This window comes from Orbicella faveolata, unplaced genomic scaffold (genome assembly GCF_042242905.1).
Source record: "Orbicella faveolata isolate gen_17 unplaced genomic scaffold, um_ofav_v1 contig_25, whole genome shotgun sequence".
NCBI classification, from domain to species: Eukaryota; Metazoa; Cnidaria; class Anthozoa; order Scleractinia; family Merulinidae; genus Orbicella; species Orbicella faveolata.
Window position 1 is genome coordinate 18,846,239 of NW_028301553.1, and position 22,555 is coordinate 18,868,793.

Here is a 22,555-nt window from a genome sequence, read left to right on the forward strand (position 1 = left end):
TCAGCCTGGTTTGGGGGAATGGGATAATTACATGAAGAAGGTTTCAGTCCATGGTGAAAGTCACTGTTTTTGTTAATAACAATGTAACACAAACTTTGGTGCAATCTAGAGGGCATCTTCCAAGAATAAGCAAACAGTTGTGGATCACAAAAAATTAAGACGGAATCCACCAGAAGTTAAAGTAACAAGTGGACAAACACTTTGTACCAAGATTATTTACATCGCATTGCAAACTTCTGTACGACTGTTTTTTTTTCTTTGAATGACTGTTTGGAGTTGTCAGAAATCATTTCTTTTCAGTTTTGAGAAGATATTTTTAAAGAAATCATTTCTAACAACACCAAACGTCGAAAACAAATGTTGAACTTGGTATGAAACACTTGAATGTACTGGTGAAATGAAACTGATGATGAAATTTTCCTGTCAATTTCTGCACAATTCCTCTGAACTTTGAAATTTATTTTCTCCTGTTTCCATGGGAAGTTGTTTTGGGTGTTATTTCAGGCAAAGCCTGTAAAATACTTAAAATTATTCTGGTACCTGATTTTTGTCCACTAAAAACTAAAATTGCCTGATTTTCTGTCAGGTTTTGTCTTAACATGTAAACAGTAGCCTCCATTTGGTGCAAAAATATGCCCGGATATATATTTTGTCTGCAATACTAGCTGTTCTGAAGCAAACTGTGAGCTTGAAGTAACAGACAATATCCAAGCATGAAGACATGATAGATCATCATAGTTATACACACAACTTAAGCAGTTGTCGAAATTAAAGCCTGAAAAAAAAATTCAGGCTTTTTTCAGGCTTTAAACAAAATTAATTTTTTCAGGCTTTAATTTCACAACTGCCTAAGTTGTGTGTGTAACTGTGATGATCAATCACGTCTTCATATCGTTCTCTGCAGTTCAAATATATGATCTTTCATATATTCATTTGCATTCTTCATCATCTACAGGTATTTATGAAGTAACAATGTGACCAGCTCCCAGTTGGCTTGATAGCTCAGTTGGTAGAGCACTGCACCGGTATTGCAGAGGTCGGGTTTGAATCCTGTTCAGGCCTGAATTTTTCTCAAGCTTTAATTTCACAACTGCTTAAGTTGTGTGTATAACTGTGATGATCATGTCTTCATATCTTTCTCCGCAGTTCAAATGTATGATCTTTCATATATTCATTTGCAATATCCAGGCATATTTAAAGTCAAATGGAGGCTGTTGTGTTTTAATAGTATCCTTCAAATATTTTTTGCAACATGAAAGAGTTGCCAGGAGAGTAGTAAAAAAGAGACTGGGAATAAAAGGGGAGGAGTAAAGGGCACCCCCCTCCCCCATTTTTACCCTCATTATTTCTTGTGTTTCCCCTGAATCAGCTGAATGCTTGCAGGAAGAGGCTGATTACACATTGTTGGTTGATTTTTTATTTCAGTAATATTGACCTGAGATGCATGCAGTTGTTAAATTTGGACTGAACATGGTGATAGGGAGAAATATTTGTGATTGTGTTTGTCGAAAAATGTCTCTGCACCCTCACCACAGAAGATATTTTGGTTTGAACCTCCAACTGCTCAAACCCCTTCCAGTCTAGCTTTGTACTTTCCTTTAAAATGTTTGGCTTTTGTAAACCTCCACCCCCCAAGAATTTCCAATGGATATGGATGTTTCCTTGACCTGCACATTCAAGATGCTTGGTGCTATCCATTGAAGCAAAACCAGATGGGTCAGTTTGAAAGCAAATGGAATAGAATTTTCTTATAAGGAAATAAAATAGAATATTCATATATTTTCATATCAGTTTGCTCTATGGCACAGTTTCCGGTCTCTCATCAAGAAAAAAAGAAAAGAAACCAAATTGTAAATGGTACCAGCAACTCCAGGAGCCCATGACCCATGGGTTCCCGCAACATCTCATTTGATTGTTTTGTTAAATTTGAAGAAAACTCTTACCATTCTTAACCGGTTCCAACAAATAGTAAGCAACCAACCAACAGTCAGTTTTTGGACCTCACTGACCTGGACACCAGTTTTCTCAGTTTGAAAAGAGTTCACCTCAACCTGAAATCAAAGATATGTGTCAATCTTTGCAGTGGTTTGCTTGATTTTCAATCATTACCTAAAAAACCTGTTTTTGAGTGTGCTTTTGCTCATCCTATGATATTATTTTATCATATTTGGTGAAAAACAGTATGAATCACTTCTCTGTGATATGCAAATTTGCTATGAAATGGTATCTAATGAGCATGTGCACCAGCTGACTGTGTCCCTTTAATTCCCCACCCGTTGTGGTTGAAAAGCCCCCATGGGGGAGCCTCAATAAATGTATGTATTATGTAAAAGTGTATGTACCCCTCTTTGGACTGACACTTGACCCATATTAATTTGGGCATAGATGTGTTGGCAAATAAAAACCTGTCCCTGTTTAGGAATATCTTCCCAAAGAAGTGCACTCCCAGTTGATTCCACCGAGAGACCCTGGGAACAAGGTGCTTTAAAAATTATATGCCTTTAATAGAGTGAGCAGTAAAAACTATACTAGGCAGGTGTAAGCACACAACCTCAATACCTGATGTGAGTGCCCAGCAAACTGACGCACAAGTCCAATCTTGGCTTGCATTGCTCCACATGGCAATAGACTTAGTGCAACATTAGTCTATTTACATAAGGATAGGTTCAGACCTTGCCCATACTAGGGAGCACCCCCTGGGGCCTCACCCTGTACTAATTAAACCCGCATCAGGAGAAACCGAGATGACAAGACATTAAAATGTCTTGCGATTTTTATTTGATAGGAGCTAAAATCCAAATATCTATTTAAGATTGATATCTTGGTTTTCTGTATAGACTGTTTACACTGCAGCGGTAGAGATTTGAAGGAACAAAATACATACGCACCCCACCCCCACCCCATCTTATCTTTGAGCTTTGTCGCCACAAGTCAATCCTGCGCTTGCCTAAACGCCTTATCCCGAACAGGAAACAATTGTATCTTTGTGATCTCTGCGCCAGTAGTCTAAATGGACACACACTAGGCCCCGACGAACTGTAAGCTTTATCTTTAATGCAAGCGAAATCTCCCCGTAACGAGAACTAGATACAACCAAGATGGCGGACGAATGAAGGCTGATCGCGCGGGCTTTTATACAACAATGAACGCCGCTGACCGACCGACTACAGCGGAGTGCCGCTGGACAACCAGCCTACTGGCGTGGCTTCTTTTTTTTTCCTTCTTAAACAAATAAGCATGCAAATAAAGAAACACTAGGCGATAAGTCGGTATGAAATACACACACAGGTTATGTACGAGAAATGTACTGTATGAAGAGCAGTCTTAAAGTCTCGGACCAGATAAGAGGAAAAAAAAAAACTAAACAAATGCTGAGAGACAGCTAAATGTCTAGAATTGTCCGGCTACGGCTAAAGGATTAGGATTGACCGGGCTACTTCAACTCTACTACATAGTCCTGAAGACGTTGCGGGAGACGCCGTTGCCGAGTTGGACGTTTGTTCACTGCAGGGCTAACACTTGGAGAGGGGGCAGGTATAACCTCGACGTCATCCGGCGAACCGGGTTGGCTATCCTCGCCGTATCTCGGGACATCTTCTGCCGGGACAAAAGCGGAAGGTGGGGACGATAACTTGATAGGGATCCCTGGGGCAGGTGGAGGTAACGGGGGGCTTTCTAGGGAAGGTTCCTCGTCGTTAGGAAGTCCTCGATCATCAATAGGAGGGCTCTGGTCGACACCGATGTCAAGATCGCAGTTGCTGGACTCTTCTTCACTGGGGCGCCAGGGCGTGTGTACTCGGATGGGAGCGACCTTATAGCACTCATTCTTCTTCACACGGTACGAAACGTTTCGTAGCTGTGACCCAACAAACTTGCGAACATTGCACCACTCACCGTCCACTAAGACAACGAGGTATCGGTCACGACTTTGGGACTTATTACGATCACAGTAGAGGTAAACTAAGTCACCAACAGTTATTGAAGGAGAGCTGCGCAAGTCACTACGCGGGGCTTTTGACGTTTCACTGTGGGGATGGTTTACCAGTCTTTGTAGATGCTGCTCGCGTATTAGCGCCTGATCTGTTAGGGGAATCTGAGAGTTGGTAAACTGATCTCTCTGAGTCCACATTTCTCTAGAGGATAGGCCGTGGCAGCGGATTCTTGAGTTCAGGTGGGCAGTGGCTACGGACAGAGTCCTAGGAGAGACAGGGCCACCTTCCGGTTGAAGCCGCTGGAGTTCGTGTTCCAACTCTTGGATTGCTTTTTCAGCGACAGGGTTCTTGTTCTGATTCTTCACGCGACCTATCTCAAGGCTAATCTTGTGTTGCAATAGGACTTGGTCATTCACGAGAGCTCTGAAGGCGGGCGCTGGGTCACACCGAATGACAGCGTTAGGTCCATCAAGGGGTCGCAGGCCGACGCATAATTGGATTAACCCATCGCGTAAGGTCCCATGCTTCTCGTCTACCACGAGGAGGGTCGAAGTATAGGAGGTAACGCACTCTCGGAGCACCAAAATAAGTTGGCGAGACTGCTTCAGGATATCGGCTGCGAAGGAGACACCCACTGCTGCTGGAGGATCAGAAGTTGACTGTTCTATAACAGCGTGGGGGACGTGGCGAAGTGCAGCGCAAGGATGGCAACCAAGAGAAACGCGCTCTATGGCCCTGTCTAGGTCAAGGGCGTAAAAGTAGCGGCTGACAACTTTCTTAAGCTGGAGACACGATGGATGAGACAACCTGAGGTGTAGGGCGGTTAGTAAACCATCTAAGACCTGTCTGGGCACTACGATACAATCACGCGAAGGAGCCAAAGGCTCAGTCTTTTTCACGACTAAGAGGCCATCACTGGAGATAGAGGCGACAGACAAGTACCTTTTCACGTCCTTAATGTTAGTAAGCTTCTTGGACGGACGAGTCCCTTGTATTAGGTGGGCATGCGTTCGACGTAAGTCCGCGCACTCAGATTGGATAGACAACCAAGTTTCTCGACTTGTGAAAGGGAGGTTCTTCTGACCAGATAGGACGTCCTGGGCAGATAGGTGTCGGACGACAGATTCCTCAGCTTGGGTGATGAATTTGCACACCTGACAAGAAGGATCAAAGCAGTCCGGTGCATTGCGGCTTGCAAAGTCAGAAGGTAGGATCGCAGCACCGGCAACATGCCTCACGTTGGCTTGGAAGCGGCTGACAGTTGACAAATAAGTCGACACTCGCGGGCTAGCGGAAAACTCTCCCCTACACATTTTCTCGAAGGCCTGGACACAAGGCTTACTGTCGGTGAGCACGCAGGCCTTGTGTTTAGATTGTATTAAGTAGGGGCTAAAGTGTTTTGTTGCAACACCAATCGCAAGTGCTTCCACTTCGCACGGTAACCAGGATAATTGGTGACTACGCAACTTTGCACTAAAGAAACCAGCGAGGGCTAGCTTGTCACCCCGCGAGATGTAGAGAGTGGCGGCGATGCTGGGTCTCTTGACAGCAGCGTCGGTCACGATCCATAACTGGTCATCTGGCTTCGGGAGAGTAATTGTTTGGCTAGACGCCACGGCAGCTTGAGCAGACTTGAAGGCTTCAGTAAGATGTTCGGACCAGACAATGTCATCCTGGGACTGTTTCCCGGCTACAGCCTCGTCAAGGGGGGCCAATAGAGCAGAACAATGTGGAACAACACGAGCAAGGACCTTGACCGCACCGATAAAGGACTTCATGCCGCCAACTTTATTGGGAGGACTGCAGGAGGACAGTGTTGAGACGCGATGAGGGCTGGCGCGAAGAGTGCCTTGGGACCAAGTCCAACCCAAGATGGAAGTAGTTTTGGGGTTGATGATGGTCTTCGACGCCGAAAGGCGTAGGCTAGCTTTATGGAGAGCTTGGAGAACAGAAGACCAATTTCGGAGCAACTCGTCTGGGCTGTTGCCCCCACAATACAGATCATCTGCTATCTTGGCTACGATACCAGCCTGGAGGAGGTCACCCAAGACGCGACACATGAGCTCTTCAAGTGCGGTTTCCGAGCCAGGTATACCCATGGCCGACCGGGCATAGACGCGTACGCCCCGGAATGGGGTAGCGACTCCGCAGTACTTCATGGACTCACGGGCGAGAGGGATCTGATAGAAGGCTCTGGTTAGGTCTGAGACGATGATGTGTCTCCACTGGGCTATGCAGCGTAGGGTAGAATCCACGTCCAGGAGCAGGGAGGGCTGGGGTTTGCTATAACGACCTACGTCTGCGAAGTCAGTGACGAGACGAAAGCCACCCGACGACTTTTTGACCAGGAACGACGGGTTAAGATACTCGACAGAAACATCAACGTCTTCGGGGCGACGGAACACGCCAAGATTTTCCAATTCATCGAACTTCTGCTGGAGCTCGACAAGTTTATCGCGACCGTACAGGGGGAGGCGACCTTTACGCTGAGGAGGTTCTACCGGGCCCATATTTACTTTTGCCCGAAGGGGACCAAAGGCGCCATTGTAGCCGGTAATTGCTGGATCAAAGACGGAGTCGTACTGGACCAAAAGGTTACGGAGCTTGGTTGTGATGTCTGGAGGGAGGAGGTTGTCGGGGTCTAGTGCCACGCCCTGGGAGTACTTTGACTCTGAAACTGGGACTGAACACACCTTGTGGTACGGAAGGTTGTCAACTGGGTTGGAAGACTGATCTTGAGTAGACGGACAGAAGACAGGGTTGACCTGGCAAAAGTGTTCATTTCGTTTCAGGACATAAGGCCTATCTGAGAGGTTAGGAATACGCACTCTACCAGCGACGCTTGTGATGAGACAGGGAGGCGGCCACATGTCGACGACTTTGGCCGAACGGGCGTTAGTGGCGTCAAATCGAGGCTCTAGAGCGTACTCAGCATCAGGTAGGGAATCTTCCGGGAGAACTATTTCTATAAAGTCGCCAGGCCAGACAGTGGTAGAAGAAGGGGGTGCACGCAGCACTTGTGCACGGCGGACAGCATTGTGAGTCGGAGGATGGTTGACAGATCCGTAGGTGAAGATGGTACCATCCCCGAGGATGACCTGGCGTTTGGCAGGACGAATGGTTATGTCATTCGCTTCCATGAAGGGAGTACCAGCCAAGACATCTACGTCCAGATTCTCCACAACAAGACCTTCAAATTGAAACGAATGACTTCCACGGGTGAGGCTCAGGCGAGTTTCCCCCAGGACTTTCAAAGGAGAGGAGCCATCCGCTTGATGAGCTGACTGTGAACTGTGCCAGATCCCTGCACCGAGCCTCTGTACAGCGGAGAGCCTGATCATGTTACCTGTGGCGCCGCTGTCAATGATGACTCTAGCCCGATGATGGCCGAAAAACGTGTCAATGTACGGGGACTGACGTACGAGGACCCTCCTGGATGCATCAGACGTAAATGGATCACTCTGCTCAACCAGATTCTGATGACGCGGCGGGTCAACATTACTTGACAAAAGGTCTAACTCAACGCTGTCGTCATCCAGGATTGAAACAATCTGACGAGCTTTCAGAAGGTACAAACGGTCCTGTTCAGGAAGGAACCCACATTCGCTTAAAAAGTGGCTGTGAGAAGCGCGGCCAGCTTGTTTACAGAGGGGGCATTCTTTCGCCTTTTGAGAGGAGCGTCCGGGGAACCTCGCAGACGACTTACTGTAGGTCGGTGTACCCCTCCGAAAAGAGGATTTCTGAGTGGCAAATGAGGCTCCTGTACGCATGACTTTTGTGTCTTCGGCAGAACGGATTTCATCAAGGAGTGAGTCCAGCGCCTGGGAGATCTCAGGCTTTAAGGACGCCAAAGTACGAGACCGAAGTTCAGTTCCATATCGTTGTTTAACAAGTTTAGGTAAAGCAGGGTTAATCAATCTCAGCCACATTAAAATAACAAAATTCTCTAACGTCGGTGACAATTCCTCTTCCTCCTCAAGAACAGATCCGTGGTGGAGCAGGGTGTGAGGTTTAATTAAACTGTCCTCCACAAAAGCCATAAGACGCTGGAAAAGATCTTCTGGGCGCTCATCGAGGTTCAAATGAATGTCATCCAGGTCTAAAAAGTGACCCCCAGTAGTCTGGAATCCGAAATGAAGTCTAATTGTCTGCCATATGTCCCCAATACAAGTAGAATTCTTGACAATCGTATTACGAGAGATAATTGGGCAATAATTTGCAATCTGGCCTAGCATGAGTTCGAGCATGTTTACCTTTTGGGTAGCAGTTCGCCTTCGAGCAGCTGGAACCGACTCCCCATCATCAGTGTAACCGCGTAACGGGCTCGCCCTAGTCTTTTTCAGCCACGACGACCCTTCGCCCAAAAATGGCGCGAAATTGGCGTCCAGAGACAAGGTGTAGAGAAGATTTTGTTTCCAACTCTCGAAGGAGGTTAAAGTTTCGTTCTTTGAGAGGCACCACTGCTTGGGGGCTCTGTTAGAAGACATCGCAGCTTACGGAACAAGATGATATCGACAACCGACTCTTGGCTGCTCGGGAATCCCGACGAATCTGTCGATAAAGTGCGTTGGATCTGACGGGAACGTGAATCTTTATCGCTGCCACCACGCCAGTACTCTAAATGGACACACACTAGGCCCCGACGAACTGTAAGCTTTATCTTTAATGCAAGCGAAATCTCCCCGTAACGAGAACTAGATACAACCAAGATGGCGGACGAATGAAGGCTGATCGCGCGGGCTTTTATACAACAATGAACGCCGCTGACCGACCGACTACAGCGGAGTGCCGCTGGACAACCAGCCTACTGGCGCTGGTTGCATCCTTGTGATCAAACCTACCGTTGTACCAATAGCTTTGGGTGGAAAGTTAAATCCAGCCTCCCAAACGACAAGTATTGTGTTGAAAAATAGTGATGGCTGCAGAAGGAAAGCTTGGACCGTGTATGCAGTTTGTTCGTTGTATGTTGTTCGTCTTTATTACACTGTTTTGGGTAAGTCAGAAAGCATAAGCTATTATACAGATCGCCAGTTTTTTTTTAATTTGAATCTTTTTATCTGAACGTAAGCTTACGTAATCTGTAACCTTCAAGTTTACTTGTTATTCGTGGAGATACGCATTTTTTTCAATTCTAAACTCTTAGCTAAAAGGTTGCTACGAGCTGAATAGAGCTCGATTAATTAAATTGATATTCAAGCTTATTTGTTGTTGTTTTAGACGTATAAGCTTAATTTGTCGACTTTCATGTAAGAATTCTTTTGGGGGGGGGGGGTACACTTGCTGGATCATGTGTACTAAAGGCACCCACGGTCGAGTATTGGTGGATACCCGAGATCAGATACCCTTTATTGACATCTCGATCAATATTCAATCAACATCCCAATCGATACTTGGTCAACACACGATTGACACTTGATTAACAGCAGGTCGATAATCAGCCGAGTGTCGACCGACTCATCATATGCATCGATTGAAAATTAGTCAACTCCTGACCAACTTTTGACCAATATGTCAAACGAGTGTCCATTGAGTGTCAACTAAGGTGTCGATGGAGTGTCAATTGAGTATCGATCAAGTATTGATTGAGAGTACTGATCGAGAGTATCGATCGACACTCGATCATGGATGCCTTTAGTACACATGATCCCACTTGCTGGTGTAAGCTGTCAATCTACATGCATATAGTTCATATGTCATGTCAGTTTGTGATCTTCATATAAGACTCTTGATGAGTAGCTAGTGTAGGTGACATTTTTCCAAAGGGGATTCACCGTGCTTAAATAAAGGCTGCCTGTCTTGTGTATGAGAGGAGGAGGTTTTTCTGCAGTACCAGATAAAAATTTGGCAAATACCTCAATATTGCAAAAAAATCGCCAAAATAATACTGCAACACTTCAATACAAAGTCCAAACTTGATGTCATACCGAAAGCACTACTCTGTATGTTAAAGTGCCACTAACCCCCCAAAATGTATCTCCTTTAATAAAATCTACTAGTTTCCCTGATTAACTTCAGCGAAAAAATTATCTTGATTGACAAAATTCCGACATTTCTACAGGTGTTTGAACATGTAATTTCTATGTTCGCGACTGCGCAAAGTGGGATCTGGGTCAGGCTACTAGTGACGTCACTTCGGGAACCGGGCTAAAACACCCAAGAGACTTTTGACTGAGATTCGAGGGCAGTCAAAACTTTTTTGGTTATTTGTGATTCATATTTTATCAAAACTGGACAAGATTTTTGAGTGAAAGAACTCTATCATGTAGCATTACAATTTGGAGTCTAGCTACGATTTGGATATATATTAAGCATGTCTTCAAGGCTATTCCTTTTGGAGTAGCGACTAGATTGAAGAGAAATTGCTCTGAAGAAACTTTCCTTGCCGAGAGAACAGTTGAGTACAAGGGTTATCTTGTTAATCAGGGTTATCCCTCCAAATTAGTTGACGATCAATTCTCCAAAGCCTCCACCATTTCTAGGAATGATTTACTACGGCAACACGGAAAACAATCGAAGAAATTATTTCCATTTGTTCTCACATTTAATCCTAATTTGCCTAATGTGAGTAGCATAATTAGAAAGCATTTGTTGATTTTGCAATCCAACCCCAAATTGAAAGAACTTTTCCCTCAAGGCTCTATCATACCATCTTTTCGTAGAACAAAAAAACCTGAAAGAATTATTAGCACCATCTCGTTTTAAAACCGCCGATGAGGGACAAACAATTCAGCCAAACAATGGCTGCTTTAAATGTGAAAGAAATAGATGCGATCTCTGTCGAAATTTCTTTGTTGAATCTAAATCATTTCTAAGTTTTAAAACGGGCAGAAAATACACCATTCATTCAAGGCTTTCTTGTGATTCTAAAAACGTGATCTATTTAGTTTCCTGCAAGAAATGTCGTTTACAGTACATAGGATCAACTACCACCGATTTTCGGGTTAGGTTTCGTAACCACAAGTCTGCTATGCTCACAAACAAAACCACTTGTGAGGTAGCAGTACATTTCAATAAAATTCCACACTCCTTGGATGATTTTGAATTCCAATGCATTGATCAGGTGCAGGCCCCCAATGACTCAGACAAGATCGATAGGTTTTTAATTACAAAAGAGGCTTATTGGAGTGCTCAACTGTTCTCTTTGGCTCCCCATGGCTTAAATAAAAGAAAAGAATTTCACTCCAAAAACAGAATTTGTTATAATTAACTTTCTCTTGTGTAAATCTGCGTTCGCGCCATAAGGCAGTTCAAAGGCCCTTCCTTGGATTTTGTCAGCTTTTTGGGTGTTAGGTATGCTCAAAGGCCCTGCCTGGGATCTTATTACAGCTTATTGTTTAAGGGCCCCTCCAGGGATTTTGTTGTTTGTCAACCCTTTAATGCTCCAAAGGCCTCGATTTGGGATTTGTTATTAACCTTGTCCAGCGTAAACGTAGGTTTCTTTTTTTTTTCAACTGCTTATCTTTGCAAACTATTTTTCCCGTTATATTTACCGCATTGCAAGAGTCCGTTTTATCTATTTTAACTCTTTTAGTTTTTAGGTTGAATTTAACCTAGTTCTGCAATTATCATGCTCTATAATGTAATTTATGCACAGTATTGTATTCTTTTCGTTTGGTCTATTAATTATCACCCTGTATGACGCAATTTATAGTACAGCATTGTATTTCTCGTTTTGCATTTTCTTCCTGTATTGTATTAATCACGATGTATTAATAGCACAATATTGTATTTTTCATTTCGTTACGTAATCTCCCACACTGTAACCGTATTTAAACTTAGTTTTCGTTCTTTTTCTCTTGTAACTGATGAAGGTCAAAGACCGAAACGTTTTTCTATTAAATTTTTAACTTTTTAACTTTTTTTACCGTCAGAAGTTGTCCGTCCTTGCTTTATCAAACACTTAACTAAAATTCACATTGAAGCACGGTATCTTTTGATCCTTCTACTGGAAGTCACCGTTTGGAAAACCATATTATTCTGCCTATATATATATATATATATATATATATATATATATATATATATATATATATATATATATAGGCAGAATAATATGGTTTTCCAAACGGTGACTTCCAGTAGAAGGATCAAAAGATACCGTGCTTCAATGTGAATTTTAGTTAAGTGTAAGATGAGGCGTCATGAAGCAAACTTCTAACTGTTCCGGCTTTTAATGTGACGTTTCGGCCTTCGGCCTTCTTCAGATTGGAACAATATTTACAAGTTAAAAAATAAAACGTTAAAAAGGATTTTTAACGTTTACAAGTTAAAAAATAAAACGTTAAAAAGGATTTTTAACGTTTTATTTTTTAACTTGTAAATATTGTTCCAATCTGAAGAAGGCCGAAGGCCGAAACGTCATATTAAAAGCCGGAACAGTTAGTTAGAAGTTTGCTTCATGACGTCTCATCTTACACTTATATATACATACATACATACATACATACATACATACATACATACATACATACATACATACATACATACATACATACATACATACATACATACATACATACATACATACATACATACATACATACATACATACATACATACATACATACATACATACATACATACATACATACATACATACATACATACATACATACATACATACATACATACATACATACATACATACATACATACATACATACATACATACATACATACATACATACATACATACATACATACATACATACATACATACATACATACATACATACATACATACATACATACATACATACATACATACATACATACATACATACATACATACATACATACATACATACATACATACATACATACATACATACATACATACATACATACATACATACATACATACATACATACATACATACATACATACATACATACATACATACATACATACATACATACATACATACATACATACATACATACATACATACATACATACATACATACATACATACATACATACATACATACATACATACATACATACATACATACATACATACATACATACATACATACATACATACATACATACATACATACATACATACATACATACATACATACATACATACATACATACATACATACATACATACATACATACATACATACATACATACATACATACATACATACATACATACATACATACATACATACATACATACATACATACATACATACATACATACATACATACATACATACATACATACATACATACATACATACATACATACATACATACATACATACATACATACATACATACATACATACATACATACATACATACATACATACATACATACATACATATTTCCATTTTGAAGTGTGGGTCACCAGTTGAGATCTCCGCATTGTAATTTAGGTTAGGATCAGGATCCACAATTTGCCGGTCTTATTTGGGTTATAAAGGTACAGATAATGGCTGAAGAGTTAACTTACAGCTCTTAGAGAGTTATAAAGAAGTCAATGAACACGAAGAGTTGGTAATTTCACTTTAAGGAAAGTGCAGATTTCAGAGTGTAAAAACATTGTTAGATTCAAACATTAATTTCCCCCTGAAACACAAGTTAAAATGTGATGCAGTCATAGTCCACTCCTGCCTACTTCTCCAGATTAATGATTGCAAATAGTGTTAACATAAGAGATAAGCAGAGATGTCGGCAAACAATATCCAAAGGAGAGGTAACTTTTCACTTTGCTATTGTCGACCGACTGTAGTATATGCATAGACAATTACCGTGTGCCAACACAAGCTATACAAATTTGCATATTTTGGACTAGTAAATCATGGAAAATCCTTTGACAAGATATTGAAAAGAGGTTCAGTATAGCATCAGTTAAATGAATACATTTCTACTTCACTGTTATTTTGAATGAAATGTCCATTTTACATATGCTAATGACCTGGGAGTTCTCAACTCATTAGTTTGCGTTTTGGTTAACTGACAAGGGCATTCTTCTTTCAGCATGACAATCTCCATTGGTAGCTCTAGAATCGAGTCTTAATCTTTCCCCTTATATTTGTAAATGCTTGATCCATTTTAAGTTTGCAATTTAGATATATTTTGTTCCTCCAAGACGAAGCTCAAAGAACGAAACAGTTCTGCATTCGGAATGGCCATTGACAAACACGGCCAGATTACAACCTCCGGTGTGAGTGTGATTTTGTTAAAATCATTAAATACGTAGCAATTCTGCCAGTTCGAAGTCTCAACAATCTTAATCACTTCGTTGTAGGACGTAGGTTTCATTTACTACTCATTTAGAAAAGTCTCTATTTCCAGTACAAAAAACATGATGCGTGTAATTTACTGTGTAATTTCCTCACCTATAGTTTTGACTGGGACTCAGAGGATCGTTTGTGCTCGGAATAGTCAAATGGCTTTCAGCTTATCCCAAATTTGTGTCTTATGCAGCACCTTGACAATGTCAAGCTTTCCACTAGAGATAGAGAAGAATATACAAGCCATGAAAATCTCTAGGTTTTTACAGTAGTGGCAAACCCAAAATCGAAGAAATCCTTAATGGCTCTCTGGCTTTAGCTTTGCACAGATCAGCCCACTTCTTTGGTCTTTTTCTCAATTCTGGTCGAGTTTCATCAGGATAGAGGAACTGAATGAAGAGGAAGACTCTATTATACGTATCCTGTATTGCTGCAGCCTCCAACAACACATATTCCTTGCATTCTGCAATGATTTTGACACACACTATGGCATGTTGGCATATATTCTTCTCAGAAACAAAATATTGTTATTCCTGAAATGACATCAGAGGCCAACTCGTCCCATTCTTTGCTATTCCTCATTCGTGAAAATGGAAAAGGGCAATTTTACGAACTTTGAAAATTCATACAAAATTAATGAAAATAGCTACAACAATAATTTTTGGTGATCAGGAGAAAAAGTAGAGTTATATTAGGGAAAAAAAATTGGAGTTAGTGGCACTTTAAGTTTAGAGCATTAATAACACGAAAATAGCAATTAGGAATTTGTTAATGTACGTTAAGTTAGGTAATTTTTGATTTAGACAAAATAAACAACATCCACTGGTGTGTTGGCTAATAATTAACAAAAAATAAGTCACCCTTTTCTGATTGAAAACTGGAAAAGGCTCAGAAAATGTTGGAGGACTTGGAGGATAATTTTTAATACTGTCTAAAATGCTAAAAAGGTTCAGAGAATACCGCAATACTGCAATTCAAGATTTAAATTACCGAAATACTGCAAGAAAAATTGTCCAAATTACACTGCAATACCACAAACCCCAATGCCCCCCTCCTAAAGAACAGTGGCTATAAAATACAAAGGTATTTTGCCCAAATTAGGACTATGTGGGAAAAGAAGATCCCAGCAAGGCCAATTAGAATCTAGCCTGAGAGCAAGCTCTCATGTGCTGCAGAATGAGACCAGCAAAGCCAGCAAAGTGAGACGCTGTAAATGGAAGATTGCCCAGGCACCTCTGTTTTCTGATTGCATGCACACCATGTCTTGGAAGCATGGTGCTCAGAATGTGTGTACACTTACAAAAGTTGGCATTATCCTAAATGCAATTGCCTACTACTTTGCTCACCGCCTTATTTTCAGGCTCATAAAGAGGCAAAGATGGCAATGGTGATATTAATTCATTCCTACCTGGTATAGTGGAACCTCCATATGACAAAGGGGCAAGAAACTGGCGAAATTTGTTCAGTAAATAATAAGGTTTTGTGATATTGGGGTTCTTTTTGATATATTTTACTATCATTGGGGCATAGCATATCATTTGTTATACCGATGACTTCATTATAAAGACACTTGCAGGATTGAGGTTTGTCTGTGCAGTTGAGACAGTGGCTATTTGAGTTGTGATACTCCCACCCCACCATAACAGTAAGACAAATTGCTTTGAGCTTAATGACGGTACCAACTTTTGTAAGTACATACATGTTGTGCACACTAGCAATGTGTTGCAAAGGTCACAATGTCAGAACAGAAAATAAACTCTTTCTGTGTATTTCACTCCTCCAATCTGCTGTTGCTCATCTGTCTTTTTGTCTGTGAGACTAAAACACTAGGATTTTTGCGTACATTGTTGATGTCTGCCATTTTGACAAATTTATCCAGAATGCAAGAAACTAGTAATGCATCAGTCAATTCCAGCAGTGCCCATCCCCATCCCCCCCCCCCCCCCCCCGGGCAACCCCGGGGCATTTGCTCATGTTGTCAGTCCTGGGGGTGGGGCATCTGCAATTTTATCACAGCCTGGGGGTTGGGCATTTACGTACCCCAGGGCGACCCCCGGGCATTTGACACACGTGTTTTAGAAAGTGCCATGGATGAGTTCATCGGGAAAGACGAGGCATTTGTCGAACAATGGCTTGTCTGTCAGGGACTAGAGAAAATTGCAGATGTTTTTAAAGGTGTGTTTTCTCAATTTTAGATATTTCTTCATTACTTGTCAGCATATAAATATAAGCAACAAGGTGAACTATATTTTGTTTATTACAAAACAATCACTGACATGAACACGACTATTTTGTATTCAAAACTAGCCTAGCATTTTTTAATTCACGAAAGTGGAGTTAAAATACTTAAGGTTTGCAAATTCAAATGATGCGATCTTCAAGACAGATCTTGTGAGCTTAAAATGCAATGCATCATGATTTAAAATGTCTTGAAACTTCACAGAAAAAGTAGCCTGCGAATACAGGTGCCTATCATCGCTCACGGCTGGGGGCACCTCCGCCCCAATCCCAGCTATCCTCTAGCAAACTGTTAAAAACAAATCTAAAGAAATAAATATAATCAGAATCAACTAACACGTACTGTTGTCCTTGAAGTCTTACCGTTGCATTAAAATACTGAGCAGTTGACCGCTTCATTCACTGATTAATTGAAAAACTGCGGAGGTGTTGGAAGGCGATGATCTTGGGGGCGGGGCACTTGCCCTCTTTCTTCGTCCCCACCCCGGGGCATTTAGACAACTTGTGTGTCCCCACCCCAGGGAATTTGCCCATTTTTTAAAAAAAATGCTAATCTAATGCCCGGGGGTTAGCCCAGGGGGGGGGGGGGGAGGGAGGGGGGAATGGGCACTGCTGGAATTGACTGATGCATAATGATAACCTTATTTGACATATTTCTTCTAAATATGGTCATGGATTGTGTGTCTTATGAGATGAAAGTGGCATTACCATATTTGACTTTGTTATTTTAAGCCTACCAAAAGTAGTTTATTGCTACTTTGAGCATTTTATGCTCTGAAGGTGAACAGGATTTGCTATTGGACGCTCGCACATGCTAATTTGCATATTGCGTTTATGGAGATTTTATCATTTTGTTTGTCTAATTTATTTGGTTTAATGAAATGCTTATTGGTGAATTTCTCTTAAGGTTATTGTATCGAGTATTAATACAAGTGAATAGTACTTTATGGGAGCTCTGATTTTAGACTAGGTTAAATCTATATATTAAATGAAAAATTTGTGGACCCTGGGCCCAGTTCTCTTGATTCCCTTGCTGAGACCTTTTTCCTCCTAAATATTCAAGCAAACAACCTCTCTATTTTAAGTAGGCATGGTCCTGGGTTATGTGAATCCATTTGTCCACGAGTGGAAGACTCAAACAGTGATCACTCCACAGTAATATACCATTTTACATCTCTCAGCTCACAGGACTTGGTCTTCTTGGTGTGGGGATTTGGGCACGTGTACAGTTCAGTGATTACATGAAGTTATCAAGCCATGATTACTCCACAGCCTGCTATGTTCTGATAGGTGCTGGAGTTGTTGTCATAATCATTGGTTTCATTGGTTGCTGTGGAGCTCTAAAAGAACATTCATGCATGCTGAAAACAGTAAGAGATTGTGCATTTATGTTGTAGTTTACTATTTTATATGTCCCAAATGAATATTTTTTTCACAGTAACTTCTGTCGGAAACTTGTTGTTATCATGTTGCGTGACAAATAGCATGTGGCGATTTTGATATAGAATGATGTAAGTTGAACCAATAGATAAGGATTAACAATTACCGGAAATTCCTGTGTGACCGAAACTATGACCACACCTTGTTAAGAATCGGATCGAGTAGAATTACGGTGAGTTGGAGAATTGTACTAGATAGGAGCGAATAGTGACTGTGTGAATAAATACTTTTAAAAACATAGCATGAATTTTGGAGATCACTAAAGTCAAGGGGACATTCTCCAAACTTCAGCCAAATTGAATATGGATCCGTAGTCCACTTCTGCTAGCAGTTGAAGTGTGATGTGTGACCCTCCATACAAAAACACGTCTTATCCACAAAAGCGTTTTCTAGGGGGTTTGAGGTGACTGAAAACCTTTGGAAACCCGGTTTCAAAGGGTTTGAAACCCTTTGGAAACCCTTTGGAAACGCTTTGAAACCCTTTGGAAACCCTTTGAAAATGCTTTGGTAACCCTTTGAAAATGCTTTGGTAACCCTTTGAAAATGCTTTGAAACCCTTTTGAAACCCTTTGGAAACCCTTTTGAAATGCTTTGAAACCTTTGTGAAACGCTTTGAAACTCTTTGGAACGTGGGAACACTTTGGAAACCCCTTAGAAATGTTTCGAATACTCTTTGAAGACCCAATTTTAAAATGTCAGGGGAAAAAATATTCTCCTAGTTTGCATTCGGTGGTGAATGCACGATAGCACTGCATGTTATAATTTTCTTTTTTTGCATAAATTGTATTTTGCCGCATGATTCAGTACTGATTTATTTATAGTTGTGGAAAGATCAAAAGATATAATGCATGTGGAACTTCTCCTAAGTTTAGTGGCAAAAATTTTGGACGTTTCCGAATGTAAATGTGAAAAGGTGGTTTACACGCAAGATCAATGACATGCGTCATTTGCATATTTGCGTGAGATGCAATCTTTTCTTTTGAATATTCTGTTTGCTACTGCATAATTCTGGGTACGTTTTGTCTAAATAATTCTCAAGCTTTCTGAAGAATTTAAAATTATGCTTTCCACTTCAACTGTTTTCTCATTACAAAACTTTTGCTTTCTTGCGAGCAAATATGAAACATGTTGGCTTTCGATCCCGCTATCAAACTATTAAGACACAAAAAGTTCAAAAGTTCTTTGTTATCCCACATAGAATTGATATCAATTTACTTTACATTATGTCTAGACACTCAGCAGCCGGAGAAGGGCTAAACTTCAATAATCTTTACCTCGTTCCGTGTTTCTGGCCTCGTCGGATCGCAGCGTGATCAAGACAAATTTTTTTTCAGTGGTATTATTGTCTCGTGCAAATATGCTTTTTTCTCCAGCATGAAAACTAGCTAAGAGTGCAAACTGTGTTGTAGAACCCTTGGTTTAACTTTCTATTTATTAGCATAGAGCATTTCACCGTTTGAATCATTGATTTATCCCAAGTAGAACCGGAGAAATTTATTTTTCATTACTAGCTGTGATGCTACAGAAGACAGTAAAAGAGTTGATGGGATGGATGCCAAAAGAACAAAACTTTCGCTGGCAGAAAAACTAGCTAAGAGTGCAAAGTGTGTCATAGAACCCTTGATTAAACTTCCTATTTATAAGCAGAGAGCATTTCAGCGATTGAATCATTGATTTATCCCAAATAGAACAGGAGAAATAGTTTTTGCCTTTTTAACCATGACAATATCGTGTCACCACTCACGTGCCAAAAACATACACACACTTAAACATTGAAAGAGCTGAAAACCACGAAAACCAAATGGTTGCATCGGCTTCTCGTGTTTTGCCATCAGAATATATTTCATGCAAAGAAGTTAAGCTGGTAACTGATTATGGGATATGCTCAGGTGTGTTAATTTTTAGATGTCAAAAATAAATGCAGACAAACTTCCTACTTATAATCAGAGAGCATTTCACGGTTTGAATCATTGATTTATCCAAAATAGAACTGGAGAAATTTATTTTTCATTACTAGCCGTGATGCTACAGAAGACAGTAAAAGAGTTGAGGGGATGGACGCCGAAAGAGAAAACTTTCGCTGGCAGAAAGACTAGCTAAGAGTGCAAAGCGCGTCATAGAACCCTTGATTAAACTTCCTATTTATAACCAGAGAGCACCGTTTGAATCACTGATTTATCCCAATTAGAACCAGAGAAATTTATTTTTCATTACTAGCTACAAAGAAGTGTTTTTGTTTGAATGGCCACAGAGCGTATCTAGTACAGGGATGACTGACACGCAACAATTAATAAACAGCTAATAACAGCGAACAAAGAATTTTGTACAAGTATTGAACTTTCAGTTTGACAACTGTTATACCTGTAGGTCGACAAGACCGACCCAAATTCAAGTTACAGTGATCATTTGCTCGTTGTGTATTAGTTTGTCGCATTTTGTCTGCATTATTTTTGACATCTAAGAATTAATGTACCTGAGCATATTCCATAATCAGTTACCAGCTCAACTTCTTTGCATGAAATATATTCCGCTGGCAAAACATGAGAAGCTGATGTGACCATTTGGTTTTCATGGTTTTCAGCTCTTTCAGTGTTCAAGCGTGTGTATGTTTTTGGCACGTGAGTGGTAACACAATACTGTCACCGTTAATAAGGTAAAAACTATATCTCTGGTTATATTTGGGATAAATCAGTGATTCAAAAGGTGAAATACTCTCTGCTTATAAATAGGAAGTTTAATCAAGGGTTCTGTGATGTGCTTTGCACTCTTAGCTAGTTTTTCTGCCAGTGAAAGTTTTTTCTTTCGACATCCATCCCATCAACTCTTTTACTGTCTTCTGTAGTGTCATGGTTCGGGTCGCACTAGTGGATAAAATTGTTTTTGTTGTGACTAAATTTCAGACAAATATCTGTTTCCAGTAAAAGAATTTTGTTATGTTTTAGTGTCGCACGCAATTTGCATTCCTGTCATACACGCGTCAAAGTGTCAACAAAAGGAAACTTTCCTACTCCCGCTAAGAGTGTGACACGATATCACACTATATTAAACATTTAGTGCATGATCATGGAACCACGAGATGCGGCTTTCACTTTTGTTGGAGTTTTATTGCTTTTAACTTGCATGCAGGCTAGAATGGCAAATCTATACAATCTGCACTGTATTTACAGACTTCATAACTTAAATATCCAGCTAGCGTTGTTGGAATATGAGTGTCAGATCAGATAGCATAGACAGCGAAGACAATACAATCCGTACCACTGGCGTTTGCCAAGACCAAGTGGATCGTGGTTCGAGATACACTTCAGGAATCTTGCAATTCTTCCCAACTACTTCAAAAGCCAGCTACGAATGAATAGGAATACCTTTAATACACTTCTCAATGTGCTGCACCCTTTTCTTCTGCGGCAAAACACCTCATTGTGTGATTGCATTCCTCCAGAAAAAGTGCTCGCTCTTGGTCTTTACTGTCTTGCTCATGGAAACTTGTACCTGACTATTGGCGCTAACTTTGGTGTAGGGAAAAGTACCACAATGGAGGCACTTCAAGATGTTACTGGGGCACTATTTGAACTGAGAAACGAGTACATAAAATTTCCAAGCAGAGACTAGGACATGCATTGAAACATTTTCTGAACTTTCAAATCTTCCTAATGTTGCTGCCAGGGTGATTGATGGCATCCATATTCAGATAAAAGGCCCTGATGAAAGGGCTGTCGATTATTTTAGCAGGTATCATCAGTATGATTTTATAGTTCAAGGGGTAGTGGACAGCCACAAACTGTTTCTAGATTTCGCCGCGGGATATCCTGGAAGTCTTCACAATGCCCGAGTTCTGAGAAACAGTACATTGTACAGATGTGCAGAAGGTAACAAAGTCCTAAAAAGTCCTACTCTACAGATTGGTCATCATGAAATTCGGCTGTATCTCATCAGGGATAGCACTTATCCCCTTGGACCATGGCTACAAAAACCTTTTCCCAAAACAACTAGGGATCCAGACGAGATTTCCTTCTACCCAGAGCTGACCACTGCCAGAGTTTCTATTGAATGCGCCTTTGGTATTTTAAAGAGCCGATGGAGGATTTTAGCAAAGCAGTTCGACAGCAATATGAACTTTGCAGTCAAGACTGCAATTGCCTGCACGGTACTTCATAATTTCTGCATCAGGAACAGCGACCACCGGGATGACAGTGACAAAAATGATGACGATGATGGCGAGAATGATGATACAAATGTAATTTGCAAGATGGAGATAACATAAGAGAGGTTTTAAAAGAATATATATCTTCTTTGTAAATGTTTTACTGAACAGTGACAAGCTTCATTGGTCTCCGTTTTTGTTGTGACCTTCCGGAAGGAACCAGTCTATTGCGAGTAACCCGAGATTTACTTTGTTTTATTTGAACACAAATCAAATAATTTTCTTCAGTACATAGTTAGTAGAGGGGACTAACCATGTTCAGTGTCAAAGTGAACACATTTTAATAGTATAATAGCTCTAAAATTTAAGAAAGAATTGAACATTTCAGTTTGTCTTTAGCAAACTCTCATCTTGTACTACACAGGAACAAAAACAGTAACAGAACCCTGCACATGCATTTTATAAATATCATAAATCGCATATCATAGATAGATGAAAGAGAGTGTTTGACATTTAACTATTTTTGTCCTTAAATGCACGGGGAGAATT

At 40.7% G+C, this 22,555-nt stretch overlaps 2 protein-coding genes and 1 pseudogene across 2 annotated transcripts in view; 2 read left to right on the plus strand and 1 right to left on the minus strand.

Moving 5' to 3' along the window:
* The first annotated feature begins 2,918 nt into the window (after window positions 1-2,918).
* LOC110041163 (tetraspanin-7-like) overlaps window positions 2,919-22,555 on the plus strand; it is a 41,184-nt gene continuing 21,547 nt past the window's right edge. The window contains exons 1-3 of the mRNA XM_020746442.2: window positions 2,919-2,993; window positions 8,746-8,925; window positions 17,607-17,795. Of these exons, the coding sequence (XP_020602101.2) occupies window positions 8,848-8,925; window positions 17,607-17,795 (267 nt within the window). The 5' untranslated portion in view covers window positions 2,919-2,993; window positions 8,746-8,847. The remainder of the gene's footprint in view (window positions 2,994-8,745; window positions 8,926-17,606; window positions 17,796-22,555) is intronic.
* On the minus strand, window positions 3,035-8,746 carry LOC149109259 (uncharacterized). Its single transcript, XM_089293892.1, has one exon. The coding sequence runs from the start codon at window positions 8,417-8,419 to the stop codon at window positions 3,434-3,436; it is 4,986 nt and encodes a 1,661-aa protein (XP_089150018.1). The 5' UTR covers window positions 8,420-8,746; the 3' UTR covers window positions 3,035-3,433.
* Window positions 20,640-22,482, plus strand: LOC149109260 (uncharacterized; annotated as a pseudogene).

Coding starts and splice junctions, on each gene's coding strand:
- LOC149109259 (XM_089293892.1), bottom strand. CDS start 8,419: ATGTCTTCTAACAGAGCCCCCAAGCAGTGGTGCCTCTCAAAGAACGAA.